Below are 27,872 nucleotides of genomic sequence, written 5' to 3' on the forward strand. Positions count from 1 at the left end.
GGGGTCTCTGTTCTGTAGCGTTCAGCAGGCCCTGGTTAGCCCTCGGACTCTTGCCAGAGTGGCATAAGTCCGAACTCCGGAAGTGCAGGTGGGGCGTGACATATGAGTGCGGCTCTGCATATCTATCACTTCCTGCCTGTCAATCATGCAGACGAGAGTGAGCACCTGCAGCAGAAAAAGCAAACAGGCAGTGAGCAGATTTTATAAAGGCATAACTCAAGAAATAATGGGCAAAATTAAAAAGTGTGGTGGATTCAGGATGAAGAGGGGAGCAGACAAGAAAGAACATAATCACTCTTTACTTGGTGGCAGGTACTCTTTAAAAAAAATATACTCTTAATTGGTATCGGCGAGTACTTGAATTAAAGTATCGGTACTCGTACTTGGTCTTAGAAAAATGGTATCGGGACATCCCTAATCGTGAGTATATAATCAATCTATTAGTAAGGGATGGGATATAAGCTTGAACAAATTCCCACTTATGCATGCATAATAAGACTGTGAACATAGCGTGAGAATTTTGAAGGAATCAGTTGGTCAAAATCCGCTTATGAGAATTGGAAACACTGTGAAGTATACAAAGAGCTCATTTCAGGAGAGGAAAACCCAAGGGGGGAGGGAAAGGAAGGTGATCAGATCAGAAAGGCAGCCTATCAAGGAACAATCCTAGGGTTCTCAAATGGTAGAAAACAGATCCATCTTATTATTCAGGAGGGGCTGACCTCTTCAAGAATTTTCTCGATCAAAGTTTTGGCTGCTAGAATTATTTGGAGGAGCAATTTTACACACTTACATGCGTGGTGAGATGAAGGAGGTAGACCATGGCGTCTAAAGGGATAGGGACAACAAAGATGTCTACCACCAAGCGACTAACCTCAGACCAGAAACTTACTATTAGGGGGCAGGACCAAACTATATGGAAAGGTTCCCCACTCAAATCGCTAGCGATGGGATGGCCGGGTTCAACTTATGGAGCAATTCAGTTGTAGCCCATGATCAGTTTGTATTGAGTCTCCTTATAGGCCGTGCATATAGAGACCTTAGATGCTCTCTCCCACATAATCTTTCAATGAGCCAAAGATATCCGAGAGTTCAAAACCTCCTCCAAGCTACTCATGTATTTGTAAGACACCACACCATCACCCAAAGGTGAATTCAAAATAGAAGATCCCAGAGAAGGCCCTTGACTGAAGGGCGTTGATGATACAACAATTTAAACTTTGTGCTCCATACAATAGAAAACCTTACTCCCGGGTAAGTAACTGTGCATAGAACTGAATACACCAATAAAGAAAGATATGAGCACAGCAATTAGAAGAAAAAAAAGATAAAGACTTTTATTTAGATCATGAAAACATATTAAAATATGAAGACAACAGAATGAAAAAATTGGTACAAAAAGAAAGGAGCAAAAGGCACCATAGTACAGCAGAACAACGGTGGGTATATGGGCAGGCAATGTAAAAACATGTATGATGTCATAGGCAGCTATATGGAGACAACAATAATGTAAGTATATGGCATCAAGCAAAAAGAAAAGCTTGAGCCTGAGTCAATAATACACATCTCAAAGAACTGCCAGAGAGAAATCATGCAAAGGGTAAACAACAATCACAGAAAAAAAAATCACAGGGTGCAAGACCAAACCCCAACGATCGTTTTGCTTTCTAAACTGCTTCCTCAGGGCGAGCCCTCTTCCCACAAAATTAAGCTGGATCGGCCCCAGAGAGCCCTCAGCCCTAAATCTTCTGCAGGCCCTCCTCATGATGTTGTCTGCTGTGTCTATGACTTTCAAGTTAAAGAGGCTATCATGGCTAAGGCGCGGACTCTGCAGAACTTTGATTTTGATGGGGCCCCTATTCAACTCTTTCAAGACCTGTCCTGGCTGACACTCAGGAAATGTCAGATGCACCAGCCGCTCATGGCGGTCCTACGCTCACACCAAGTTCCCTACCGGTGGTACTTTCCATTTGCTCTCCACGCCCGTAGAGAGGGATGCTCTGCTGTTCTATGCTCCTTCTCTGATCTTCCTGCCTTTTGTGCAGCCCTGGACCTGCCGGCGCCCCAGATGGTGGACTGGGACCTGAAGTCTCCCCCACCGCCTCTGCCTCCTGTGTGGCAACCTGTTAGGCCCCATCTGTCCAGTGCCCAGAGGAAGCCGTGACCCTGGGGCACCTTCCCGTGCTCCCCCTTGAGATGTGGCCTTTGGCCCTCTGTGTCCCACTTGATACTCCTGAATTGGGATGTTCCTACACTCATGGCCTGTTCCTGATTGCTGTGGACTACCCCTTTTCTGTTGCAATATCCTGCCGTTCTTCACTTTATCCGTTTTGCTAATGTTGCATTTTTGGTCACCAGTGGTTTGTATTTTTTCTGTGTTCCTTTAGCTATGGCCTCAGGGCAGAGTTTTGGCCCTTTCGGTGGTTGTTTTCCGGTGGTGTCCTTCCATTTCTCCCCTCGAGGCTGTAGCAATGGATCGCCTTTGTTGTGACTCGGGGTCCACTTCGGTGGTCTTGGCCTCCGCATTGGCTCTTTGGTCAATGGTATTTTTTTTGCACAATATTGCTTTCTGCTTGTCTTTTTGTTTTGTCTGTTTGGTGTCTGTTGGTCTCCATGTGCCCTTGTGTTCTCGTTCTGGTTCCCGGGTTCTCTCTCTTTCGAAGGAATGCTGTTCTTCTGGATTCCTTGTATTTTCTTAATTGGCTGTCTTCCTCCTCTCACCATCCACCATGGTCAAGTGTCTCCCTGAATGTTAAGGGTCTGAACTCTCCCGCTGAAATTAGCCTGTTGCAACAGGAGTTGGTTGACCTGCATGCTGATATTGTATTTCTTCAGGAGACACACTTTCACTGTTCTGGGTCCTTTCTCTAGCATCTCTTTCCGCAGGCCTATTCTGCCGTCTGACAGGAAGACTGCTGGAGTTGCTATTCTTGTTTCTCGCTCCTTTCCGCTACAAGTCTCTTCCTCATTCTTGGACCCGCAGGAACGCTTTGTAGTGGTGGAGCGAGTCCTGGGTGGGGTCCCACTTCTGCTCTGTAATATCTATGCCCCTAACTCTTCTCAAATTCCTTTCCTGTGCAGAGTGCTCACTAAGCTCCATAAATACCCCTTTTCTGACTGGCAGCTTTGGGGGGGGGGGGGGACTTTAACTTTATTTTCTCCCCCTCTATGGACCGCCACTCTCTCACTGCTGTTCTTCCTTCCCCTGCCCAGATCTGCTTGGCTGCAGTTTTCCGACGGATTGTCCGGGCCTCCTCGCTGTACGATTTGTGGTGAATAAATCACTCTACGGACCGTTCGTTTAGTTTTTTCTCCCATCCCATAAGTTGCACACTTGCATAGACGACTTTTTTGCCAACCTCCCCATGGTGCGCATGCTCTCGGCGGCCTCCTTGGAGCCTATCTCTTGGTTTGACCACTGTCCCCTTCTCCTTTCTTTTTCCTCCTCTACTTCTTCCTTTCGGAGCTGTCATTGGAGACTTAATGATTCTCTTCTTAAATCTCCATCTTCCTGAGAGTCGATTCAGACGTGTCTCACTGACTACTTTGCAACCAATGAGGGTTCTGTCTCATTGCAGTCCACCCCCTGGGAGGCTCATAAGTCAGTTGTGCTGGGACATTGTATTGCCCTAGGTGCTCGACTTAGGCAAGGCGCTCTGTCTCGCTTTCGGGAACTTCGTGCTCAGATTCTGCATTTAGAAACTCTTCTCCTGTCTTCTCCTTCTTTATCGACCTTGAGGCGGCAGCTCCTTTATGCTAAACAGCTTTTTTATGAGAAAGCCAATAAGGCCCACACCATGTTAGCTAGGCGCCTGCGAGACCGTGCTGTTGCTCAATCTCCTTCGGCCCTGAAGGATCCCTCTGGTATCCTCCACTATCATCCTGCTGAAATTTCTCTTTTGTTGATTACTATTCTAGTCTTTACTCCCTTCCTTCCCAGCTTCCATCTGATGTGGGGGAGCGAGCCGCTGTCCTTGAATCCTACCTTTCCCGCTATGGGCTGCCCACCCTGTCTCGAGCTGACTGCGAGGTCCTTAATGCTCCTATCACTGGGGATGAACGGGGGAGGTTCTCAAAACCCTTCCTGCTGGTCGCTCTCCCGGCCCAGATGGATTCACGTACCTGTACTATAAGACTTATTCTTCTCTTGTACCTCGTCTTGTCCCTCTGTTTAACTCGGAGATTCCGCAGTCCTTTTTACATTCCCTAATTATCCTGATTCCTAAACCTGGTAAGGATCCTTATGATTGTTCTAGCTACAGGCCTGTTGCTCTCCTTAACTCTAACTTGAAGCTCTTTTCCAAGGTCTTGGCGGTCAGACTCTGCTCTTTTCTCCCTTCCCTCATCCACAAGGATCAGGTTGGGTTCATCCCCTGTCGTCAGGGAGGTGACAACACTAGAGGGTGGTAGATCTGGTTCACTTGGTCAATCGGAGATTCGACCAGGTGCTGATTCTCAGTTTAAATGCGGAAAAGGCCTTTGATAGATTGGGATGGACGTTTCTTTTCGCTACCTTGCAAAAGTTCAGAATAACAGGCAACTTTCTGACAACTCTGCGGGGTCTCTATTCCTCTCCTACTGCCTCTCTCAAACTTCCTCATGCATCCTCCCCGACTTTTCCTCTGGTTAATGGGACCCGCCAGGGAGGCCCGCTAAACTCCCCCCCCCCCCCCCCCCACCCACCCCCGGTTTTTGCCTTGTGTATTGAACCTTTGGCCGCTATGTTAAGTGATGACCCGGACATCACTGGTATTCCCTTGCATGATAGGGAATTTAAGATATGTTTGTTCGCTGATGATGTTCTTCTTACCCTCTCTTATCCTTTGCTTTCTGTCCCTAGTCTCTCTATAAAGCTATTCATGCCTATGGTGTGGTGTCAGGCTACAAGGTCAACCTCTCTAAATCTAAATCAACCTCTGAACCTCCCTTTGTACTTGTATACTCTTCTACGCTCTTTTAAATGTCCATATATAGATAAAGCAATAAACCTTATTTTATGGCACTGGGGTCACTCGTGTGAGTACACGGAGGATCCACTCTGTCTCCAATAGTATTCAGCATAAGAAACAATTCACACTTGACAACTGAATGAAACTACTAAAGCATTTTCGTAAAACGCTATCTCTTCATACAAAATAAGAGAATTCTCCACTTTTTCAAAGTACAAAAATTACTTCACCCACAGTGCTCACTAATATTGTCAGACAATCCTGATCCAGCAACTGGTACAATTTCACCCTTTCGCAGGCATAACAGAGCTGATCCTCCAAGATGTCAGAAGTGTCCGGCAAACACTTACCTGTCTACCCCTTCGTGAGAGGAAGGAGGATCGGCTCAGTTATGCCTGTGAAAGGATCGGCTCAGTTATGCCTGTGAAAGGGTGAAATTGTACCAGTTGCTGGATCAGGATTGACGGACGTTATTAGTGAGCACTGTGGGTGAAGTAATTTTTGTACTTTGAAAAAGTGGAGACTTCTCCTATTTTGTATGAAGAGATTGAAACTACTAAAGCATTTTCATAAAACGCATTCAGTTGTCAAGTGTGAATTGTTTCTTATGCTGAATACTCATTTAAATAGTCTACCTCTGCTTTCAAATACCTTGAGGTCTATATTACCTCTCACTACTCCTCTCTTTATTGTACTAATTATCTCCCCCTTTTTCGGGAACTGCGGGCTCTTTTGGAGAAATGGCGATCGCAATAAATCTCCTTTTCTTGTCGGATAGCGGTCAAAATGACGGTCCTGCAAAAATTACTCAATTTTTTTGAGACATTGCCCACTCGAGTACCTTTGTTGGCCCTTCGTTCCTTTCAATCATCAATTTTCCGGTTCATCTGGGACAGAAAGAAACATTGGCTGCCGATGTCCGTCATGATGGCAAGTAGAGCTACGGTCCCTGATGTGATTAAGTACTGCTGGGCTGCACACCTGCGCCATCTAGCGGTGTGGTCTTCCTATCATGTGTATAGCCGCTGGATGGAGTTGAAGAAACTCTGGTTGGCTCCTGTCCACCCTAACACGCGCCTCTGGTCGGCGCCTGCGTTTACGCTGTCAATTTCTCCTCAACTAGGTCTTTCTCTAAATATGTCTGGGGTTACTGCTCTGTAAAAATTCAAACTGTTCTCCTCCTCCTTCCCCTATGCGGTCCTTCCTTTATCACCCTTACTTCCCCTCTGGTATGTCTTCTGCGATGGTGAGGGAATAGGGGTCGAGGGGCCTCTTCTGCTGGGCTGAAGTGGTGGACCCCCTATCTCGCGCTCTCCTGCCTTTTGACCAATTGATGAACTGCTGGGAGCTCCCCTCATCTGAGCGCCTCCACTACCTACAATTGAGAATTTTTTTGTCTTCCGGCCCCGACTCTGCTGTGGTTTCTCTGCCCACTAATTTTGAGCAGTTATGTCGGGGGGTCCTCAGTCGAGGAGACTTCTCTCTGATTTTTATTCCTTACTTCTTAAACCCCTTATGGCGACCCTCACACCGATACATGGGTCGCTGGGAGACTGCCCTGAATACTACTATTACCATGCCTCATTGGCGTGTTATTTGGGAGAGGGCTTCTAAGGCCTCCATTTGCACTGCATACAAGGAAACTCATTATAAAATTATTATGGGCTGGTACCATACCCCGGAGTTGCTGAATAGATTGAATCCTGACATTCCTCCTCAATGCTGCTGTTGTAGGGTGGGGTTGGGTTCAGTATATCATATTTTCTGGTCCTGCCCTCTAGAGTGGACTATTGGAGTAAAGTGTGGAGGTTTGTTTCTGATGTACTGGAAGTCTCCATCCCTCTAGACCCTCTTGTTTATCTCCTTCACCTGTCTCACCCTTGCCTTTCTCAGAAACTCTTTAAACTTTTCATGCATATTGCCTTGGAAGCCAAAACCCTCATAGCTAAGTGTTGGGAGAGGACTCTTCCTCCCTCTAAATCATTTGTGAGATCCGCTCCTTGGAATTCCTCACGGCCTCCTTAAATAATTCTATCCCTTCCTTTCTTTCTATTTGGGAACCCTGGGACCGCTTTTCTGATCACCAGCAGCCTTGACTCTCCTGTCCCCTCTTCCCCTTCTTTATCCTTCCTTTTACTTTCCCTCTTATTTCCCTGGGTGTTGTTTTGTTCTGTGTTTGTCTCTGTGGGCCTTGTTGTTGTTCCCCCCCCCCCCCCCTCATTTTTTGTTGTTGCCTTTGGGCCTCATTGCCTACACGTATGGATCTGTGGGCTTCAGCTAGTTTGAGTATTATTCCAGTTGATGTACTTCTCCATTGTTTTTCGCTATATTAATGTTTTGGCACGGTTCTATTTACAATGATATTGATTCCGCCTCTTTATGATTGTATCAGTGTACTCTTTCTCCATTGTTTGGATTTTTGTTTCTGATAAAATCCTTAGTAAAAATTTACAGTTGAAAAAAATAATGGAAGCAGTAGGGTTAGAGTATAGACCCCAAAGAGCAGTCTGGGACCAATGCGAGACCCCAAACTTCTTAAGGGTGGCAAACCTGAATGGCCAACCCAGCCTATCAATGACCTTCTCGGCATCCAGACTAAGTACAAGGGCCTGTTCTGACTGACAATTAACAACATGTATAAGGTTTGCATGCACCAGGTCTGTATGCACAAGAGAGGGTTATCTTGGTAAACAGCTTCAAGGCGAGTCGAGAGGGGCGATAGCCCTATAGCTGGTGCAATCATGGGGCTCCTTTACCGGGTTTAGGAATTAAAGTAATGAGTGAAAACAGGACTGCTTCAGGTTAGAGCCCTCTATCTAGAGCCAAGAGACCGAGTCCTCATTGATGGTGAAGTACTCATCAAGATGGGCTTGGATCGAGGCTTGAGAGGGGGGAGGGACTTGAGAAGAGACTCATGAAGGTGCCAGTATCACTGCTGTATAGGGGAGGCAAGACTAGAACAATAAACAATAGGGCCATGGTCCGACCAACAATTCAGTTTAATGAAAGCCTTAGAAAGCATACTTAGAAAGTAGAGAGTGTCAGTAATGGTAGAAGAAGGAAACATATTTATGTGGGGTGGTTAATACACTAAAGGTCATAGAGAACAAAGGACCTAATCAGCTGATGGAACGCCGTCGCCAGACGTAGCTGAGCCGATCAGGGAGGGCTGGTAATAAGGGATAAGAGGTCCATGAAAGGGGAGAAAATTAAGTTGAAGTCTCCACATACAATCCAAGCTGAGGGGGATACTTGAAGTTTAGCGAACAGAAATCTACCCCCTGGGTCCGAACAAGAACAGGAAACCTTAATGGGACAAGACTTAGGAAAACAGCAGGGCCCGCTATCTTGATTTCTGTCACTAGTGGTTGAAAATACCTGGGAATACAAGTTGCTCACAAACTACCAGTATGGTCAAAGTGTGTCTCCTGGAGAGAGGCTACATCTGTACAGATGGCCAGAGAGAAAAGCACATGGCAACTCACCCACATCATGGATGGCAACATGTTCAGGAATGGAAGGAGGCAGCAGCAGCAGCAGAAAGCCCGATCTTTATGTAGGACCTGGAAAGACAAAAAGGGAGACAAAGGGCACACAGACATGGGGAGACAAAAGACAGCCAACAGGAAAACACAAAAAACAAACGACTCAGTAGTGACAGAAAAACGGAACCAATGAATTGGTAGTAAAGGACCAATGACCTGAGGGTCATAGAGGAGGCAAACTTCAGGAAACATGGCATAAGTGACATAAACAACAGAATAAAGGAAACACCTATGATGGCCTCGGGGGAGAGGAGAGGGCAACAATGACTGAACACTACAATCTATCAACATTCACCTGCCTCCATGTGGCTGTAACTAGAGAAAAAACAAGGTGAACACACAATGCCTGATTAGAACAAAAGCGTTAGAAGAACATGGATAAGAACGTAATAAGGTCCAGCAAAGCTAAACTGGAGACACCAATGTGTAAAGAGCACCAGCAGAGACTGTATCCTCCAGTCGACGGAGGTTGGGGTCTCTGCTGCTCAGGAGAGGTAGATGGTCACTGTGAGCCAGACCGACCTTTCCCAACTGGCCGACATCGGCGGGAACTGAGGAGGAGGGGAAAGCTCCTAGTCACTCAGCTGTGGGGCTTGGATTTCCAGGGTAAAACAGAATGCAGGAAGGTCGGAGAAGGAAGAACAACAGCTTAACGGCCTTCCCTACTGGAAGTCAAATTAATGGAAAATCCCCAAGGTTAAAAGATGCAGTTATCTGTCTAGGTGTATGCATCAAAGAACTAGTGTTAGTCTTGCTGTCATGACGTAAAAGGTAAAAAAAAAAATTTATTCAAGCAAAGGCAACCTAAGTAAGGTTCTATGAGCTTCAAAGGAAACCCCTATCCATATTATTTTGGGATCCCACTGTCTTAGCCAGGATGCAGAGATACTATAAAGTAACATTGTTATCAATATTATTATTGTCATTATTATTATAATTATGTAAAAATGATTACTATTAAAATGATATACTGTATTTATCGTGGTATAACACGCACCCTCATTTTTCAAAGGAAATTTGGGTAAAAAGGTTTTTTTACCCAAATATCCTTGGAAAAATGAGGGTGCATGTAAGTGCTTGAATACCCCGCTAAATATTTCTGGGCCCGCAGAAGCTGCTGCTTTTCAATGATTTAAAGCGGCTTCTTTAAATCATGTAACTGCAGCGGCTTCTGCGGGAGCCAGAGTTTTGCTGCCGCCCGGTTCCTATGTCCCTCCTCATCACCCGGCTTTCTTATTTACCTGTCGGCGCCATCTGCTGCAGGCTCCGGCGGCATCCTGCGCTGTTGCTGTGCACTGCATGCTGATGAGTGAACCGCAGCGGCTACCGTGGGGCCAGAAAGAGTTTATCGGCGTATAACACGCAGATAGACTTTTGGCTTAAAATTTTTATTTATACAATAAATATGGTGTGTGTATGTGTGTGTGTATGTATATGTATGTATGTATATATATATATATATATATATATATATATATATATATATATATATATATATATATAGTGACGAACCGTCTTGAAGATTAGCTCTGGGATCGTCCTGGTCACTTGCCACGGGACACGTTCCTCACAATAACACCACAGACCACAGTTCTGCATACAAGTCTGGCTCCTCGCCAGCTTTATTTCCACAGGTTGCAGGTAAATCAAAACATAAACAGGAACAAAATAAAGTCCTAGACCGTCTGGTCACTGACTACACATATCAGCATGCCCTGACTACGAACTGGTGAGCTACCCTGAGCCAGTTAAACATGTGTCTCCTGCAACCTGTTACTCACAGTTCACACAACTTCTTGGACCACTCGCAGCGCCTTCTGCGTGTTACCTAAACAGGGCCTGTGTGTCTCCCCATCTAACAGCCAGCGTACTGTTTCCCAGGGAGAGCCCCAACTATTCTGTTTCCTTTCCTTTTAAACACACTTTCCCTTACTGATACCTCATTAATCAGGCCACAGGTGGAGCATTCTCCAGAGTTAGCAAGGGAAATACACCCCTTTCCTTGCCACACTGCCACATATCTCCCCCCCCCCCCCCCCCTCTGCTCAGACCACCGGGAAGGAGCAATTGTATTCAAAAGGCAGAGTCCAACTGCCTTTCCTTTCTCTTGGACATCTTTTGTCCCACAGTCTCTGAAGTCCTTGACTTTTTTTTCTTCCGGACTTTTACCAGCCACCAATTGCAAGTCTCTCGGTCACTCCTCTCCAGTACCAGGTTCTTCACCCTGGTGCGGGCAGGGTTCTTGAAATTAAGGACCAAGAGGACCGATGCTTTGAACCTTTGTCTTCTTCTGGCTTACCGGACCTCTGCCTCTGCTTCAGAGAATCTTTCGGCCTCAGTGGCTTCACCAACCACTGTCTTGTTCTCTGTAGCTTCAGAGGACCTCCGACACGGGTCCATCTCAGTTTCAACTTTAGAGGACTTCCCACCTGGTTTTTCCACAGTTTTGACTTCAGTGGATTTCTCACATGGTTTCACCTCATCCCTTCCAGCTTTCTCTTCAGGGGCACCAGCTTCCTCAGGTTTGGCTTCAGAGTCTTTGGTTCCTTCAGATTCTTGTGTAGAATCAGCTTCTACTACTGTTTGGCTCTTCTCTGCAGCTTCTTCAGGCTTACTCTTCTCTTCACCTGTAGCTTCAGTTGTACCATTCTCTTTACTCATAGCTTTTGAGGTTGACTCCGGTTTAGCTTCTGCTTCAGAGGATTTCTCTGCCTCAGCATTACCTTCAAAATTTTTGGTCTACTCAGGTTCAGAGGATTTCCCGCCTGACTTCTCCTTAGTCTGACTTCTTACAGGGCTTCACCTCAATCTTAGCATTAGAGGACTTTTTATCGGGCTTCAGCAAAAGCATCCCTCTATCCTGTAACTTCTGCCCCAGAAGCCTTTCTTGAGCAAATTCCACCATAGCTTGGTCTCTGCTCTCTTTTAGATCTTCCTGGTCCTCTTCCTTTTTCTCATATTTGCGCTGCTTACACTGGAGCTTAGCGGACTTCATCCTCTTGACAAGGATTGATTGATTATTGAAAGACATTTATTATCCTTAATCCATATATCAGTTTATGCTAAGCCTGTTTTTAAAATGGAGTCTGTCATCAGACGCATGAATCAGCAGGAAAGTACCGGCTTAGAACAAAGAACTACGCTGCGGTCAAGACTGAAGGCAAAAGTTGAAGGAAAAAGAGAAGCTACAAATTAAAAGCTGGAAAATATGAGATCACAACCACAGATGATAAATATATCCTATATATACACATATTAATAAGATGCTTTTGCGTATATACTGAAATGACCAAAAGTAACACAATAGTTTGATGTGATAATTAACCTCCCACTTTGATAACCGTATAAAAAAAAATGTAACTTCCGTATAATAAAGCAGAACTCCTCGGCCAGTGTGACCAACACATCTGCTGGAAAAGGAGAGTAGTACCAACTTTGTGTGGTGCTCTTTCTTTTTGTCGACAACCAGCAAATATTAATCAACAGAGGCAGTCAGTCATAGGCCTAAACCTGCGAGTCACTCCTTGACACACTCAGTCAAGTAACTCTGCCAAGTCCCTGACAGTATCTTTCGAAGACAGCAATTGTTTCCTCCACTGTTCATTGTCCGCCAGCACAGCCACATGCTCGTAGAGTTGCGCTCCCAGCAAAACCAAGGCAGCTACGTGGGACCTTCTGCGCGTTTCATTCTGCGCTTCCAGGCTCTCTTTTAAGATCTTCATGTCATCTTCCAGCTTTATAGGTTTCAGCTGCTCGCTCTTGAGCTTTGCAGAGATCATCTTCTCACTGTCCAGCAACTGTTTCTTGGTCTTCTCTAACTCATTGATAGATTTTCCACTCTCACCAATCTGTTCAGATAGATCTGAGATCTCCTGTTGCAAATTCTTGTTTTCATGTTGCAGAGTCTCAACTTGTTCCAGGGCCTCCTCATACTGCTCACTTAGCAAGTCATTGCCATGACGAGCAGATTGAAGAGCATGTGCAAGGGCATTCTTCGCCTTGACTTCCTCCTCAAGTTGTCTTTTAGCTTTGGAGAGAGGGAGGAAGGCGCCTCATGTGCGGGATCAGCACATCTTTTAGTGGGGGTAGGGGACGGTAATTCCCAAGCCGCTTACCAAAGTTGGTTGTGCGCCCACACACAACAAGGTAAAATGCAGAAGAAATGTTGAAGAAGGTCCACTGCAGCCCTCCTGGGTAAAAGTGAAATCAAAACCGAATGACCATGGATTCAGGAGTTTGTCTGGCGCAGAGAGGAACCATCAGGCAGCCAAGTAAAATCAATGGATTTATTGAATGCAACACGTTTCGTTGCGCATGCGCAGCTTAATCAGGCATCTGATGAAGCTGCGCATGCGCAGCAAAACGCGTTGCATTCAATAAATCCATTGATTTTACTTGGCTGCCTGATGGTTCCTCTCTGCGCCAGACAAACTCCTGAATCCATGGTCATTCGGTTTTGATCTTAGTTTTAGAGACACTCTCCAGATTGCTGGCAAGAGCCTCAACTTCCATCTTCATTTCATTCTTCTCTTTTTCAATTTTTTCCATGGCTACCAGCCTAGCCATGTGATCACTCCACAGAGCCTGATATGCACCATGTAGAAGACTCACTTCTTCCTCCTGGAATGACATTCGCTTGGCCAGGCTCTCCACTTCACTCTCCTTGCTGGTCACAAGACCCTAGGAGCGGGACAGTTCATCCTGAAGAGCCACGAACTCACTTCTGTGGTGCTCCATGACTTTTTCCAGCTGAAGTCTCGCTTCTTGCTCTTTCTTAAAGTCAGCAAGCGATTTGTCCCTCTCCTCTGTCAAGCGATGTACCTCTTTTTCTTTCTCCATCAACTTCACAGAAACCATCTGCAGGGATTCTTCCAGATTCTGGATCTGCTCCAGTTTTTTCCCAGGGCCAGCTCGTCTTTTCCGAGACCTTTTACTGACAGCGGACTTCTCACTCTCGCTGTTAGACCTTGAGACATCCTCTGGTCCTCTGTCAGACACTTGACCCAACTCTTCTCCATCTCTAGATGAAGTCTCCCCCTTTTTCGGGGTTGCATACACTTTTGCCTCGTCATCATCATCAACAACAGGTGCCACCGACACCTGGCACACTTCCTCTCCCATCACTTTGGCAACTCTGGAGACTCTCGCTAAACACTCCCGTTGGACCGGCAGTCCCTTGGCGGTAAGCTTGTTGCCCCTAGCAACAACTTCAATGGCTCTTGGCACCAGCGAGTCAGGGGGATTCCCGAACAGTTCCTCTGAACTGTCTCTCGGCTCCTTGGCAGACTTTTCTTTTGTCTTGTCACAGTCTCTCCACAGCCTGGCAAAAACGATTAGGCCTCCTGGGTCTGCAACAATATCTGGTCCAGTGGTTCGACCTTCCTGGTTACAACCCCTCTCTGGTCCAGACGCCACATCTCCTTCACTTAGGACTCTGTCTGTGACCGTTAGCGCAGCCCCCAGCTCCACTGGTAGTCTCTTCCGGAGTTTTTTTTTTTTCACAGCCATCTCTGTTGCTTCTATTCCAGTCACCTCTTTAACTTGACTCGTGGACTGTTCTTAAGCTCCCCTAGTGGTCTGGCACACTCCCACCTGAGATATACCTAGGGTCTGCTGACACTCCCCGTCCTCATCCTCTGCTGAGTTACTGTCCCCTGCTATGTGGTGAAAACCAAGTGTTGTGAGCCTATCAGGTGTTCCTGCTCTAGTCACCTGACTATCTTCCCACAACTGCTGAAAAAACTGAAAATCCTTCCCCAGGTAGGCTCAATTGCAACCTTGTGACTTATGGTACCATAGGGAGTAGAAATACACATATTAACAGTTTTATAACCCCAAATACCGGCTTGTATAGACACTATAGCAGGGTCTGGCTTTCTGCAGCTGGTCTTCACCAGACTTATTACACATTTTGGATCTAACAAAACCATCATCTTTTTACCGTCTATTTCCAGCTCACACAGGTTTTCTTTTGTCCTGCAAGAGGTGGCAACAGTACTCTTTACATCAGAACACATTAACATAAGTGTTTCAAGAAAAACATTATCAGCCTGCATGGGTTCACAATATACAGCACCATTCACACAGTCCAGTAGCGACCCCCAAGTCCTCACTCCTTCCGGAACCTTTGTGTGCAGATTCTCTGGCTCACTCTCCTCATCCCACAACTGCCAGAAATATGGAAAGTCTCTACCCAGAATAATTTCTACTGTAAGTTCGGCACATACCTCCATTATATGGCTCACTGTCCCAAAACATGTTTCAAAGTCAATTGGAATAGTCTTACCATACTCTGGTCGGGACTTCACGAATGGAATAACGTCTGGCATAATTCTGCAAACAGTCTGGCAGCAATCCAGTTCCACAAGTAGTGGGATTCCACCCACCAGTAACTCACGGGTCTCCTTTTCAGTCTTGGTGACCAAAGCTTGTGGCCCACGTCGGTTGCTCCCAGCAACGGCCTTTCGAGGTTGTCCCATTTTCTTGAAAAAAAAATCTTGATCCGTTGCCCCTAGCAACGCTCCTCCACAGACCCCAAACTGTGCTTGAACTCCTCTGCAGGGCTCCTCCGACTTGCAATCTTGCAGGGGGTTGCTCCTAGCAACAGCTCCTCTCCAACTCGCTCGTTGGTTGCCCTTTGCAATGGGTTGCCCTTAGCAACAGCGTGCCCGCATCCTCCACCAAAATGTGACGAACAGTCTTGGGGATTAGCTCTGGGATCGTTGTGGTCACTTGCCACGGGACACGTTCCTCACAATAACACCACAGACCACAGTTACGCATACAAGTCTGGCTCCTCGCCAGCTTTATTTCCACAGGTTGCAGGTAAAACAAAACATAAACAGGAACAAAATAAAGTCCTAGACCGTCTGGTCACTGACTACACATATCAGCATGCCCTGACTACGAACTGGTGAGCTACCCTCAGCCAGTTAAACATGTGTCTCCTGCAACCTGTTACTCACAGTTCACACCACTTCTTGGACCACTTGCAGCGCCTTCTGCGTGTTACCTAAACAGGGCCTGTGTGTCTCCCCCTCTAACAGCCAGCGTACTGTTTCCCAGGGAGAGCCCCAACTATTGTTTCCTTTCCTTTTAAACACACTTTCCCTTCCTGATACCTCATTAATCAGGCCACAGGTGGAGCATTCTCCAGAGTTAGCAAGGGAAATACACCCTTTCCTTGCCACGCTGCCACAATATATATATATATATATATATATATATATATATATATATATAATGTGTGTGTGTGTGTGTATATATATATATATATATATATATATATATATATATATATATATATACTGAATAAACAGTGGCACACCAAGTGTCAACAAAAAAAGGTGATTTATTCAAAAATACGTGTTGGGCAATGTTTCAGCTGGCTCACCCAGCCATTTTCAAGCTTGAATGGCTTGAAAATGGCTGGGTGAGCCAGCTGAAACGTTACCGAACACGTTTTTTTTGAATAAATTAACTTTCTTTAGTTGACACTTGGTGTGCCACTGTTTATTCAATTTTTCTGTATCTTGGGGGGGGGGTCCCCAACCTGCACCTTTTTACCCTAGAGTGCTGCTTTCCTGCTCTATCTATCTATATGTGTATATATATATATATAATATAAAAGGGGTCAGTACTTTCCTCAGGGAGTGACACCTCTTCAGGTGTAACGGAGATTCAGGTTAGGCCATTTAGCACTCCGCAGGCATTCTGGGTAGGGGAATATGCAAAGCAGCTCATTACACAACCTTTTCAGGTAGTGTTCCCTGGTATCAGCTTAGCTCCTGTTAAGGAATATAAAAAGCTGAACGGGATATATGCCAAGTCAGACTACTCCCCAAAAGGGAAGTTTCAACCCATCTGCAGACAGCTGTTTCGGGGTTTTTGCCCCTCGTCAGTACAGAGCAGGGTGATCTGGCTTGGCTGTGTTGAGAGGCTTTAAAAGGGGTCAGTACTTTCCTCAGGGAGAGGACACCTCTTCAGAATGCCTGCGGAGTGCTAAATGGCCTAACCTGAATCTCTGTTACACCTGAAGAGGTGTCCTCTCCCTGAGGAAAGTACTGACCCCTTTTAAAGCCTCAGGCCTCTCACCACAGCCAAGCCAGATCACCCTGCTCTGTACTGACGAGGGGCAAAAACCCCGAAACAGCTGTCTGCAGATGGGTTGAAACTTCCCTTTTGGGGAGTAGTCTGGCTTGGCATATATCCCGTTCAGCTTTTTATATTCCTTAACAGGAGTTAAGCTGATACCAGGGAACACTACCTGAAAAGGTTGTGTAATGAGCTGCTTTGCATATTCCCCTATATATATATATATATATATATATATATATATATATATAAAAAATATAAAATAGATTTTTTATTTTTTACTACTCTGCTGAGACTTGTTTTTTTGTATTTTTTTGTTTTTCAGTGATACCTTAACTTACAATGGCCTCAACATACATTAGTTTCAACATACAATGGTCTTTTCTGGACCATTGTAACTTTAAACCATACTCAACATGCAGATCTGTGAAACATGTCAATGACTGGAAGAACTGACCCTTTTAGAATGGGCATTCACTTGTAAAACACCTGTATTACTGAAGTGTATGCACTGAATTCCTGTCTTGTAGCGCCTCCCTACAGTACAGGGAGGTATTACATGTTCTGTACTACTCTTAACCTATGCCACAGTTAGCTGCTCCTTTGGACGTTGCGTGTACTGTACAGGACCCTGAAGAAGCTCCTGTCTACATAAAAAGTGATTTACAGCTCCCAGCGGCTCTTTCTTACTTTTATATGTAAGGACTTGCTTTACCTATATTAGTTATCTACTTATTTTTGTTTAATCCTCACCTCATATTTGGATGACATTTTGGTGGCTTCAGAACCAATATCAGGTTTCCATAGAGTTATGGTCTCAACATACAATGGTTACAACAATTTTCATCCTGGAACAGATTAATATTGTAACTTGAGGGACCACTGTATTTGCTTTTAAATAGTTTTTTTTTTATTAATATTAAAATGTATACAATACAGACTAGCATTTGAATAAGGAGTTACAGGTGAAAAATTATAAACCCATGGCTGGACAATAACTGAAATTTTACTTGTAATGGCAAGTTCTTGCTGGATTATATGAATACAATAAAGAACAGTGTATAAAGTCCAATTAAACATACTGGAAATAGTTCAAGACATTGTTAGGTTGCACTTACATCACGATTAATGCATATGAGGCATGGAAACATTTGCAGAAGCTTAGAGTACCTGTCACCAAATTAACTTTTCTAAACTAACTCAGGCTATGTTCCCAAACTACTTTTTTTGGTGTGAGGGGTTCCCACCCAAAAAAAAAATGTCAGAGCTTTAAAAAGCTCTGTATCATACCTTTTATTCTTGCTCACATAGTGCTATATCCCTGCAGGAGAAAGTGGGCGTTTACCAGCAGGCATGACATCTTTGAAGCCTGCTGGGGGACCACTTCTGCCCTCACATTGTTGCAGTGCTGTGATGAATAGAAGACCTCAAGCTCTTTGAAAGCTGCAAAGAGCCTCATTGAAAGCTGCAAAGAGCCTCATTGAAAGCTGCAAAGAGCCTCATTGAAAGCTGCAATGAGGCTCTTTGCAGCTTTCAATGAGGCTCTTTGCAGCTTTCAATGAGGCTCTTTGCAGCTTTCAATGAGGCTCTTTGCAGCTTTCAATGAGGCTCTTTGCAGCTTTCAATGAGGCTCTTTGCAGCTTTCAATGAGGCTCTTTGCAGCTTTCAATGAGGCTCTTTGCAGCTTTCAATGAGGCTCTTTGCAGCTTTCAATGAGGCTCTTTGCAGCTTTCAATGAGGCTCTTTGCAGCTTTCAATGAGGCTCTTTGCAGCTTTCAATGAGGCTCTTTGCAGCTTTCAATGAGGCTCTTTGCAGCTTTCAATGAGGCTCTTTGCAGCTTTCAATGAGGCTCTTTGCAGCTTTCAATGAGGCTCTTTGCAGCTTTCAATGAGGCTCTTTGCAGCTTTCAATGCGGCTCTTTGCAGCTTTCAATGCGGCTCTTTGCAGCTTTCAATGCGGCTCTTTGCAGCTTTCAATGCGGCTCTTTGCAGCTTTCAATGCGGCTCTTTGCAGCTTTCAATGCGGCTCTTTGCAGCTTTCAATGCGGCTCTTTGCAGCTTTCAATGCGGCTCTTTGCAGCTTTCAATGCGGCTCTTTGCAGCTTTCAATGCGGCTCTTTGCAGCTTTCAATGAGGCTCTTTGCAGCTTTCAATGAGGCTCTTTGCAGCTTTCAATGAGGCTCTTTGCAGCTTTCAATGAGGCTCTTTGCAGCTTTCAATGAGGCTCTTTGCAGCTTTCAATGAGGCTCTTTGCAGCTTTCAATGAGGCTCCTTGCAGCTTTCAGTGAAGCTCTTTGCCGCTTTCAGTAAGGCTCTGTGCAGCTGTCAATCAAGCTCAGCGCAGAGAAGCACTTCTCGGGTTTGGTCTCCTGCCAGCTCTCTAGGAGACCAAACTCACTGTATTAATTGTGACAGGATACAGAACAGAGCCTCCTAGTGTCCGTTATTTCTATTACATAGTTACATAGTTACATAGTTAGTACGGTCGAAAAAAGACATATGTCCATCAAGTTCAACCAGGGAATTAAGGGGTAGGGGTGTGGCGCGATATTGGGGAAGGGATGAGATTTTATATTTCTTCATAAGCATTAATCTTATTTTGTTCCAGGAATGTATCTAATCCTGTTTTAAAGCTGTTAGTTGTTCCTGCTGTGACCAGTTCCTGAGGTAGACCGTTCCATAAATTCACAGTCCTCACGGTAAAGAAGGCGTGTCGCCCCTTGAGACTAAACTTTTTTTTCTCCAGACGGAGGGAGTGCCCCCTCGTCCTTTGGGGGGGTTTAACCTGGAACAGTTTTTCTCCATATTTTTTGTATGGGCCATTAATATACTTATATACGTTTATCATATCCCCCCTTAAACGTCTCTTCTCAAGACTAAACAATTGTAACTCCTTTAATCGCTCCTCATAGCTGTGTTTACATTTTAAACATATTTATGTTAATGATTTTAAAAGCAAATGAATTAGAGAGTGTCTGCTATTTACACAAGGAACACTTTATTAAAAGTTTTATTTGGTGACTCTTTGAATTGGTAATCTTTAAATTCTGCCGCCAATGTATCAGTGCTCAGATCATCAGGTACCCCATTCAATCCAATGACCCAAACCTTGTATCTGACTTTTTGACTTGGACTAAAAAAAATCGGGGTCTGTCAAAGCGCTTTGGAAATGACCAAAACATTGTCATTGAGTGACAATGATCAGATCATTGGATTGAATAGGGTCCGTATTAATCCGAGCATTGTTACGTTGGCAGAAGAATTTGAGCTACTGCAAATGTATCTGTGCCTCAGAGGCACTAACCTTGATGTAAATGCACTCTTGGAAGCACATATTGACCATTTTTGTTTTGTGTTTTAAACGGATAAGTCGAATATCTGAACCTGCTTGCATTGATGACACAAAGATTGCATTTCTAGGCGCACATTGGTGGAGGTGGAGAATCATTTTGTCAGAGGATTCCTTGTTCTATCAGTCCTCCAACCTTAATTCGCACAAATAAGTTTACCTCTGGATTTCAAGAAATTGTGGATGCATATGGTGTAGCGAGTTACCAAGAAGTCAACCCTGGTAAGTATATTTCATTGATTAGATTTAAAGATGTTGTTATATAGTAGTTTTTTATATAGATGGGAACTGAACTGACTGATATGAAGTAGGTCTGTACAGAGGTGTATAAAATCTGGACACCAAAAAGATTTTTGTACTCTCCATTTTATTTATTTATTTATGTTTCCTTTTTAGACCACTGGGTAATGTTTGTTTAAAAAAAGTTCCTTCTTCTTATTTCAGCTCTTTACACAGTTATAACATTCCCATTCCTGTTTGCTGTTATGTTTGGAGACATAGGCCATGGACTCCTCATGTCTTTATTTGCCCTTTGGTTGGTTCTTGGTGAAAACAGTCCAAACCTTAAAAACCCAGAAAATGAGGTAAGTGGAAGCAACATGGGAAGTGTCTACTGCCTAGTCAATACCTCTGATTTATCTTTAACTGCTCTTTTTTCAGATTATTTCCATGTGCTTTGGTGGCCGTTACTTAATTCTCTTGATGGGATTTTTATCTGTATACACAGGATTTGTGTACAATGAGTGTTTCAGCAGAGCAACTGTAATTTTTCCTTCAGCCTGGAGTGTTGCTGCAATGGCAAATGATAAGAACTGGACGTAAGTATTCAGTTTATCTTTACCTTCCCAAGTGTCTGAGCTGCTTATAACTATCTATAAATCTCTAAATCATAGACCTGAGTTCTTGAATACTTCCATACCTGCTCCATTGGATCCCAACATTACTGGTGTCTTCACCGCAGTATACCCTTTTGGCATTGATCCGGTAAGAACAACTTCCATGCTTTTTGTGTAATATGTATGCATGAAGCAGTTGAGCACCACCTCCTTGACCCTTCAGCTCTGACGTCATATAGAGCTGACATATTCCCTTCAAGGGCTGTCTACTCCTTAGTAAACATTTTTTATTGCTCTGCCCCAAGATATCTTATCTCCTATCCAAAGGGTGTTGCTGCGGAGATCGCGGGGAGTCCCAGCAGCAACCACAGATGGACGTTAAAGAACATCCATTTGCGGCAAAGGGTTAAAAAAAGGAAAGCTACCACAAGAGGACATTAGAGTGGCAAAGGTTTAAAAGCAATATATAAGGGAGTATGACTTTACTGAGAGGAATCGAATGAAAAAGCCTTCTAGCAGACCTGGTCGCTGCAAATACAGTGAAAGAGTTTAAACCGTACTTGTCAGATCCCCAAAAAATGTGTGTGTGTGTGTGTGTGTGTGTGTGTATATATATATATATATATATATATATATATATATATGCCTGTGTGTGTGTGTGTGTGTGTATGTATGTATGTGTGTGTGTGTGTGTATATATATATATATATATGTATGTATATATATATATATTTATATATATATATATATATATATATATATATATATATATATATATATATAAGGGATCGACCGATTATCAGTTTGGGCGATATTATCGGCCGATATTCACGATTTTGGGCGTTATCGGTATCGATAATCCGATAATGCCCCGCACCGCAAACGGTGGGGGGTGCGACATGGTGGGGGGTGCGGGGGCGGTGATAGGACTCAGGAGGACCCCCGGACAGGCAGGGGGAGAGAAGCGGGTGGCGGCGGCAGCCTATCGCATCGCAAAAGCTGCTGCAGTTCATTGATTTAAAGCGCCCGCTTTAGATAAATCATCAGCAGTTGTGTCGGGGGGAAAAATCGGGGGGGGGGGGGGCTAAATAGCCGATAACTTAAACCGGAATCGGTATAAATTATTGGCTATCGGTCCTATCCTCCACAGATTATCGGTATCGGCCCTAAAAAATCGATATCGGGCGATCCCTAATAAATATATATATATATATATATATATATATATATATATATACCTGGCACTGCCCAGTTTTTTCCTACCTTATCGTGACCTCATATCCCGTTCTGTCCTCATATTCCGACCCCATATCCCGTCCTCCTATCCCGTTCCCATATCTAATGCTTTTATCGTATCCTCAGGTGGGGCTGAGTTGTGGTAAAGATATTGTAAACTGAAATTAAAAGGTGTGTTGCTTAAAGGGTGGGTGTGTCTTTGCAAGATGGGGCATGGAATGTGGTGAGGGTGTGGCTTGCCAGCTGGACTGATGCAATTACCAGAAGATGCAGGGCAGAGCTTGTGGAGTAAGGCACCATATGTACCTATATACGTGTATGGGACTTGAAACAAAAACCCCATCCTTCACACAAGGGGGTAGGTTAGAGGGTTAATAAAAAAAATATATAATATTTATATTTGACATGTAAGTAACGTGATCAAATATTATCGAAATATTTCCAGCCATACGGAAGTTATGCTGGAACATACATTTCCCATAGATTCAAATTGGACTTTAAACAAAAACCCTGACCCTCGCAAATGATAGTAGGTTAGGGTTAAATTAACTATCCTATATTTTTTGTGGACATATAAGTAACGTGACCGAATATTATTGAAATATCTCCAGCTATTTGGAAGTTATGCAGTAACCTATATTTCCTTTAGACTTGCATGAGACTTTAACCCCTTAGGGACGCAGCTCATTTTCACCTTAAGGATGCAGACCTTTTTTGCAAATCTGACCACTGTCACTTTAAGCATCAATAACTCTGGGATGCTTTTACTTTTCATTCTGATTCCGAGATAGTTTTTTCGTGACATATTCTACTTTATGTTAGTGGTAAATTGTCGTCAATACTTGCATCATTTCTTGGTGAAAAATTCTTAAATTTGATGAAAATTTTGCATTTTTTTTTACTTTGAAACATTCTCCTTTAAGGAAAATGGACATCCCAAATAAATTATATATTAATTCACATATACAATATGTCTACTTTATGTCGGCATCATAAAGGTGACATGTTTTTACTTTTGGAAGACATCAGAGGGCTTCAAAGTTCAGCAGCAATTTTCCAATTTTTCACAAAATTTTCTAAATCCTGAATTTTTCAGGGACCAGTTCAGTTTTGAAGTGGATTTGAGGGGCCTTCCTATTAGAAATTCCCCATAAATGACCCCATTATAAAAAACTGCACCCCTCAAAGTATTCAAAATGACATTCAGTAAGTGTGTTTACCCTTTAGGTGTTTCACAGGAATAGCAGCAAAGTGAAGGAGAAAATTCAAAATCTTAATTTTTTACACTCGCATGTGCTTTTAGACCCAGTTTTTTTATTTTTAAAAGGGGTAAAATGAGAGAAATCCCGCTAAAATTTGTACACCAAATTTCTCTTGAGTAATGAAATATCTCATATGTGTATGTCAAGTGCTCTGGGGGTGCACTAGAGGGCTCAGAAGGGAAGGAGCCACAATGGGTTTTTGCAGAGTGAGTTTTCTGAAATAGTTTTTGGGGGGCATGTCACATTTAGTAAGCCAGAACAGCAAAAAACAAAAAAAAACATGGCATACCATTTTGGAAAATACACCCCCTCAAGGAACGTAACAAGGGGTCCAGTGAGCCTTAACACCCCACAGTTGTTTGATATTAGAAGTAGAGCAGGAAAAAACCCTCAGGTATGGCGCTGCAGACTCTTGTAGACAGATGAGGCGGATGCCAAAGGTAATAGGAAAGTCCTCAGCAGGACATTTTATTAAAAAAACAATAAAATGGACAAGATTACGCGTTTCGGGAGGATCCACAAGGATTCACAAGTAAGGAGAAACCACATTCAGAGCTGATTGGTAGAGAGCTGACCATGTGACCTCCTAGCATAGCAACGCGTCCAAGGCAACCAGCCCGGCTTCAGAGCTCACTGCTATTGACGTGCTTCTCACACAGGAAGTGCCTTGGTTACACTGTTCACATGCTGCGGGTGACAGCTTCCGGCCCACTGCGATTCTCCAGCAGTTGCTAGTCATGGTCCAACACATAACCTGACCTTATATTACCACAATTTGTAATTGTATTGCTTCCTAATGTATATTCATACTGTATATTATATGTAAGTGCTGTTTCTGTTCCTGTACTTTGATTTTCAAGTTTGGATTGTTACTCCTCCCATGTGTTTTTGGCGCCCATTATTGGGCCATATAAACCTGCTATTGTTGTACTGTCCTTATCCTGATCTGAGGAAGGGAGGGATCCTCCCGAAACGCGTAATCTTGTCCATTTTATTGTTTTTTTAATAAAATGTCCTGCTGAGGACTTTCCTATTACCTTTGGCATCCGCCTCATCTGTCTACAAGAGTCTGCAGCGCCATACCTGAGGGTTTTTTCCTGCTCTACTTCTAATATTGACTCCCAGGATGACTTGTTTCCTCCTGCAACCCATCGGCATAGCAGCGACTCATACTACAGTACCCAGATTATATCGTGGGTGATATGCTTTTTTGCATAGATCTCAAGGTGAGCGGCCATCTATAAGCCCCGTGGGGTTGCCCCCCCACCCACCACCCGATCTATTGAGGGTAAATACACGAGGCGCCGTCCGTCGGTCCTTTCTTTTCTTTTCTCTACAGATTCTTCAACACAGTTGTTTGACGACTTTTCGTTAAAGTCGGATGTGTAAATGAAAAAATATTTTTTTTTCACTAAAATGCAGTTTTTTTCCCCAAATTTAAAATTTTTATAAGGGGTAATAGGAGAAAATACCCCCCAAAATTTGTAACCCCATTTCTTCTGAGTATGGAAATAGCCCATGTGTGGATGTCAAGTGCTCTGCTGGCGCACTACAATGCTCAGAAGAGAAGGAGCGCCATTGAGCTTTTGGAGAGAGAATTTGGTTGGAATAGTTGGGGGCCTTGTGAGTTTACAAAGCCCCCGTGGTGCCAGAACAGTGTACCCCCCACATGTCACCCCATTTTTAAAACTACACCCCTCACAGAACTTAACAAGGGATGCAGTGAGCATTTACACCCCACTGGCGTTTGACAGATCTTTAGAACAGTGGGCTGTGCAAATGAATGTGGGTGGGGTCCATTGTTCTGGCACTATGGGGTCTTTGTTAACACACATGGCCTTCAAGTTTTCTCTCCAAAAGCCCAATGGCGCTCCTTCTCTTCTGAGCATTCTAGTTTGCCCACAGAGCACTTTACATCCACATGTGGGGTATGTTCTATGGAGTTACAAATTTTGGGGGGCTTTTTTTTCCTATTGTCCCTTGCGAAAATGAAAAATTTAGGGTAAAAACTGCATTTTAGTTAAAACAATTTTTTTTTTCATTTTCCCATCAAACTTTAACAAAAAATTGTCAAAGACCTGTTGGTGTTAAGGCTCACTACACCCCTTGTTACATTCCATGAGGGGTATAGTTTCCAAAATGGGGTCACACGTGGGTATTTATTTTTTTGCGTTTGTCAGAACCACTGTAAAATCAGCCACCCCTGTGCAAATCACCAATTTAGGCCTCAAATGTACATAGTGCTCACTCCTGAGCCTTGTTGTGCATCTGAAGAGCATTTTACACCTACATATGGGGTATTTCCGTACTCAGGAGAAACATTGCATCACAAATTTTGGGGGTCTTTTTTTTTTTTTCTTTCCTCTTGTGAAAATAAAAATTATGGGGCAACGCCAGCATGTTAGTGTAAAAAAAAAAAAAAGGGGTATTCTACGCCATTGATTCCCAAACAGGATGCCTGCAGCTGTTGCTAAACTCCCAGCATGCCTGGATAGTCAGTGGCTGTCTGGAAATGCTGGGAGTTGTTGTTTTGCAACAGCTGGAGGCTCCGTTTTGGAAACACTGCCGTACGATATATTTTTCATTTTTATTGGGGGGGGGGGGGGGCAGTTTACGGGGGTGTATATGTAGTGTTTTACCCTTTATTTTGTGTAGTGCAATGTTTTTAGGGTACAGTTACATGGGCGGGTTTACAGTGAGTTTCCCGCTAGGAGTTTGCGCAGCAGCGGAAAATTTGCCACAGCTCCAACTTGAAGCAGGAGACTCACTGTAAACCCACCTGTGTGAATGTACTCAGGGCAAACCTCCAGCTGTTGCAAAACTACAACTCCCAGCATGCACTGACAGACCTTGAATACTGGGAGTTGTACTTTTGCAGCCGCTGGAGGCACATTGGTTGGAAAACCTTCAGTTAAGTTCTGTTACCTAACTCAGTATTTTCCAACCAGTGTGCCTCCAGCTGTTGCAAAACTACAACTCCCAGCATGTACTGGTCACCGAAGGGCATGCTGGAGATGTAGTTGCGTACCTCCAGCTGTTGTATAACTACAACTTTCAGCATGGCGAGTCAGCCGTTTGCTGTTCGTGCATGTTAGGAGTTTTAGTTTTGCAAGATTTAGAGGGCCTCGGTTTAGAAACCACTACACAGTGATCTCCAAACTCTGGCCCTCCAGATGTTACAAAACTACAAATCCCAGCATGCCCAAACAGCTGTCTGGACATGCTGGGAGTTGTAGTTCTGCAACATCTGGAGGGCTACAGTTTAGAGACCACTCCAAACTGTAGCCCTCCAGATGTTGCTAGGCAACAACTCACCGGCTTCTGTAGTCAGCAGGATTGCCGGACCTTATCTCCGCACCAGGGAGGGACCTCCACCGCCGCCGTTGGTCACACGACAGTTCCTCCCATTCTGCCCTGACTACCGTGGGTGGGCAGAACGGGGGAACTAAACTTTAACCCCCCCCCCCCGCCCCATCTGCTGACAGACCAATAGGAGGGGTGGCACCCCATCCACCTATCCTTTCAGGGGGATGGGGGATGTCTTGGACTCCCCCAATGTCCCTTATTTTCCGGGTCAACGGAGACCTGAATGATTTCAGCAGGCATCCTGTCCGGTCCCCGGCCGGCTTTTCCCACGGGCGTGCCTGTACGCCCGATGTCCTTAAATACTCAGGATGCAGGGCGTATGCATACGCCCTGCGTCCTGAATAGGTTAAACAAAAACCACAACCCTCACAAATGGGGGTGGGAATTGGTTAAATTATCTATCCTCTGTTTGTTGTTGTGTACCAAGTTTCATGTCAACATCTTTAACCGTTTGGAAGTGATGCTGGAACATAAACATACATACATGCACACACACATGCTGAGTTTTATATAGTTACTAGCTTAATACCCGGCGTTGGGGAGAAAAATAAACAAAGGAGGAAGCTTTTGACTTCATATCCCATCCTCATAATATATTGTTGTCTTATCCCGGTCCTCCTGCCTCGGTCCTCCTGCCTCTGTCCTCCTATCCCGACACGTAATATGTGTACCAGGTATTGAAATATCTCCAGCCGTACGGAAGTTATGTGGGAACGTACATCTCCCATTGATTTGCATGGGACTTTAAACAAAAACCCAGACACTCACAAATGGGGATAGCTAAAGGTTTGTTTAATTAACTATCCTATATTTTAAGTGGACATATAAGTAACATGTGATCAAGTATTAACGAAATATCTCCAGCCGTTTGGAAGTTATGCAGTAACATATATTTCCCATTGACTTGTATTGGACTTTAAACATAAACCCCACCCCTGGCAATTGGGGGTGAGTAAGGGTTAAATCACCTATCCTATGTTTGTTGTTGACATATAAGTAACATGTGTGCCAAGTTTCATGTTAATGTCTTTAGCCGTTTGGACATGATGCTGGAACAAACACACACACATACATAATGATAAATCCCCCCCAACGTGTGTGTCTATTGTAGATACAGTTCTACCCCTTTACACTGCTTGTCTATTGTACACTCTTGCTCAGAATTTTTTAAGGCTGTTCACTCCTTTGATAAATCTTATGCAAATATAGAAACGCCACCCCCACCCCTCGCTCTA

General features: G+C 44.1%; 1 protein-coding gene across 2 annotated transcripts in view; it reads left to right on the top strand.

The window, feature by feature from the left end:
* Positions 1-27,872, top strand: part of TCIRG1 (T cell immune regulator 1, ATPase H+ transporting V0 subunit a3) — a 550,359-nt gene that overhangs the window by 279,829 nt on the left and 242,658 nt on the right. For both annotated transcript variants that reach the window (XM_056531100.1, XM_056531098.1), the window contains 4 exons: positions 20,009-20,159; positions 20,382-20,521; positions 20,598-20,755; positions 20,831-20,921. In XM_056531100.1, the coding sequence (XP_056387075.1) occupies positions 20,009-20,159; positions 20,382-20,521; positions 20,598-20,755; positions 20,831-20,921 (540 nt within the window). The remainder of the gene's footprint in view (positions 1-20,008; positions 20,160-20,381; positions 20,522-20,597; positions 20,756-20,830; positions 20,922-27,872) is intronic.

The sequence above is a fragment of the Hyla sarda genome, chromosome 7 (genome assembly GCF_029499605.1).
Source record: "Hyla sarda isolate aHylSar1 chromosome 7, aHylSar1.hap1, whole genome shotgun sequence".
Lineage (NCBI taxonomy): Eukaryota > Metazoa > Chordata > Amphibia > Anura > Hylidae > Hyla > Hyla sarda.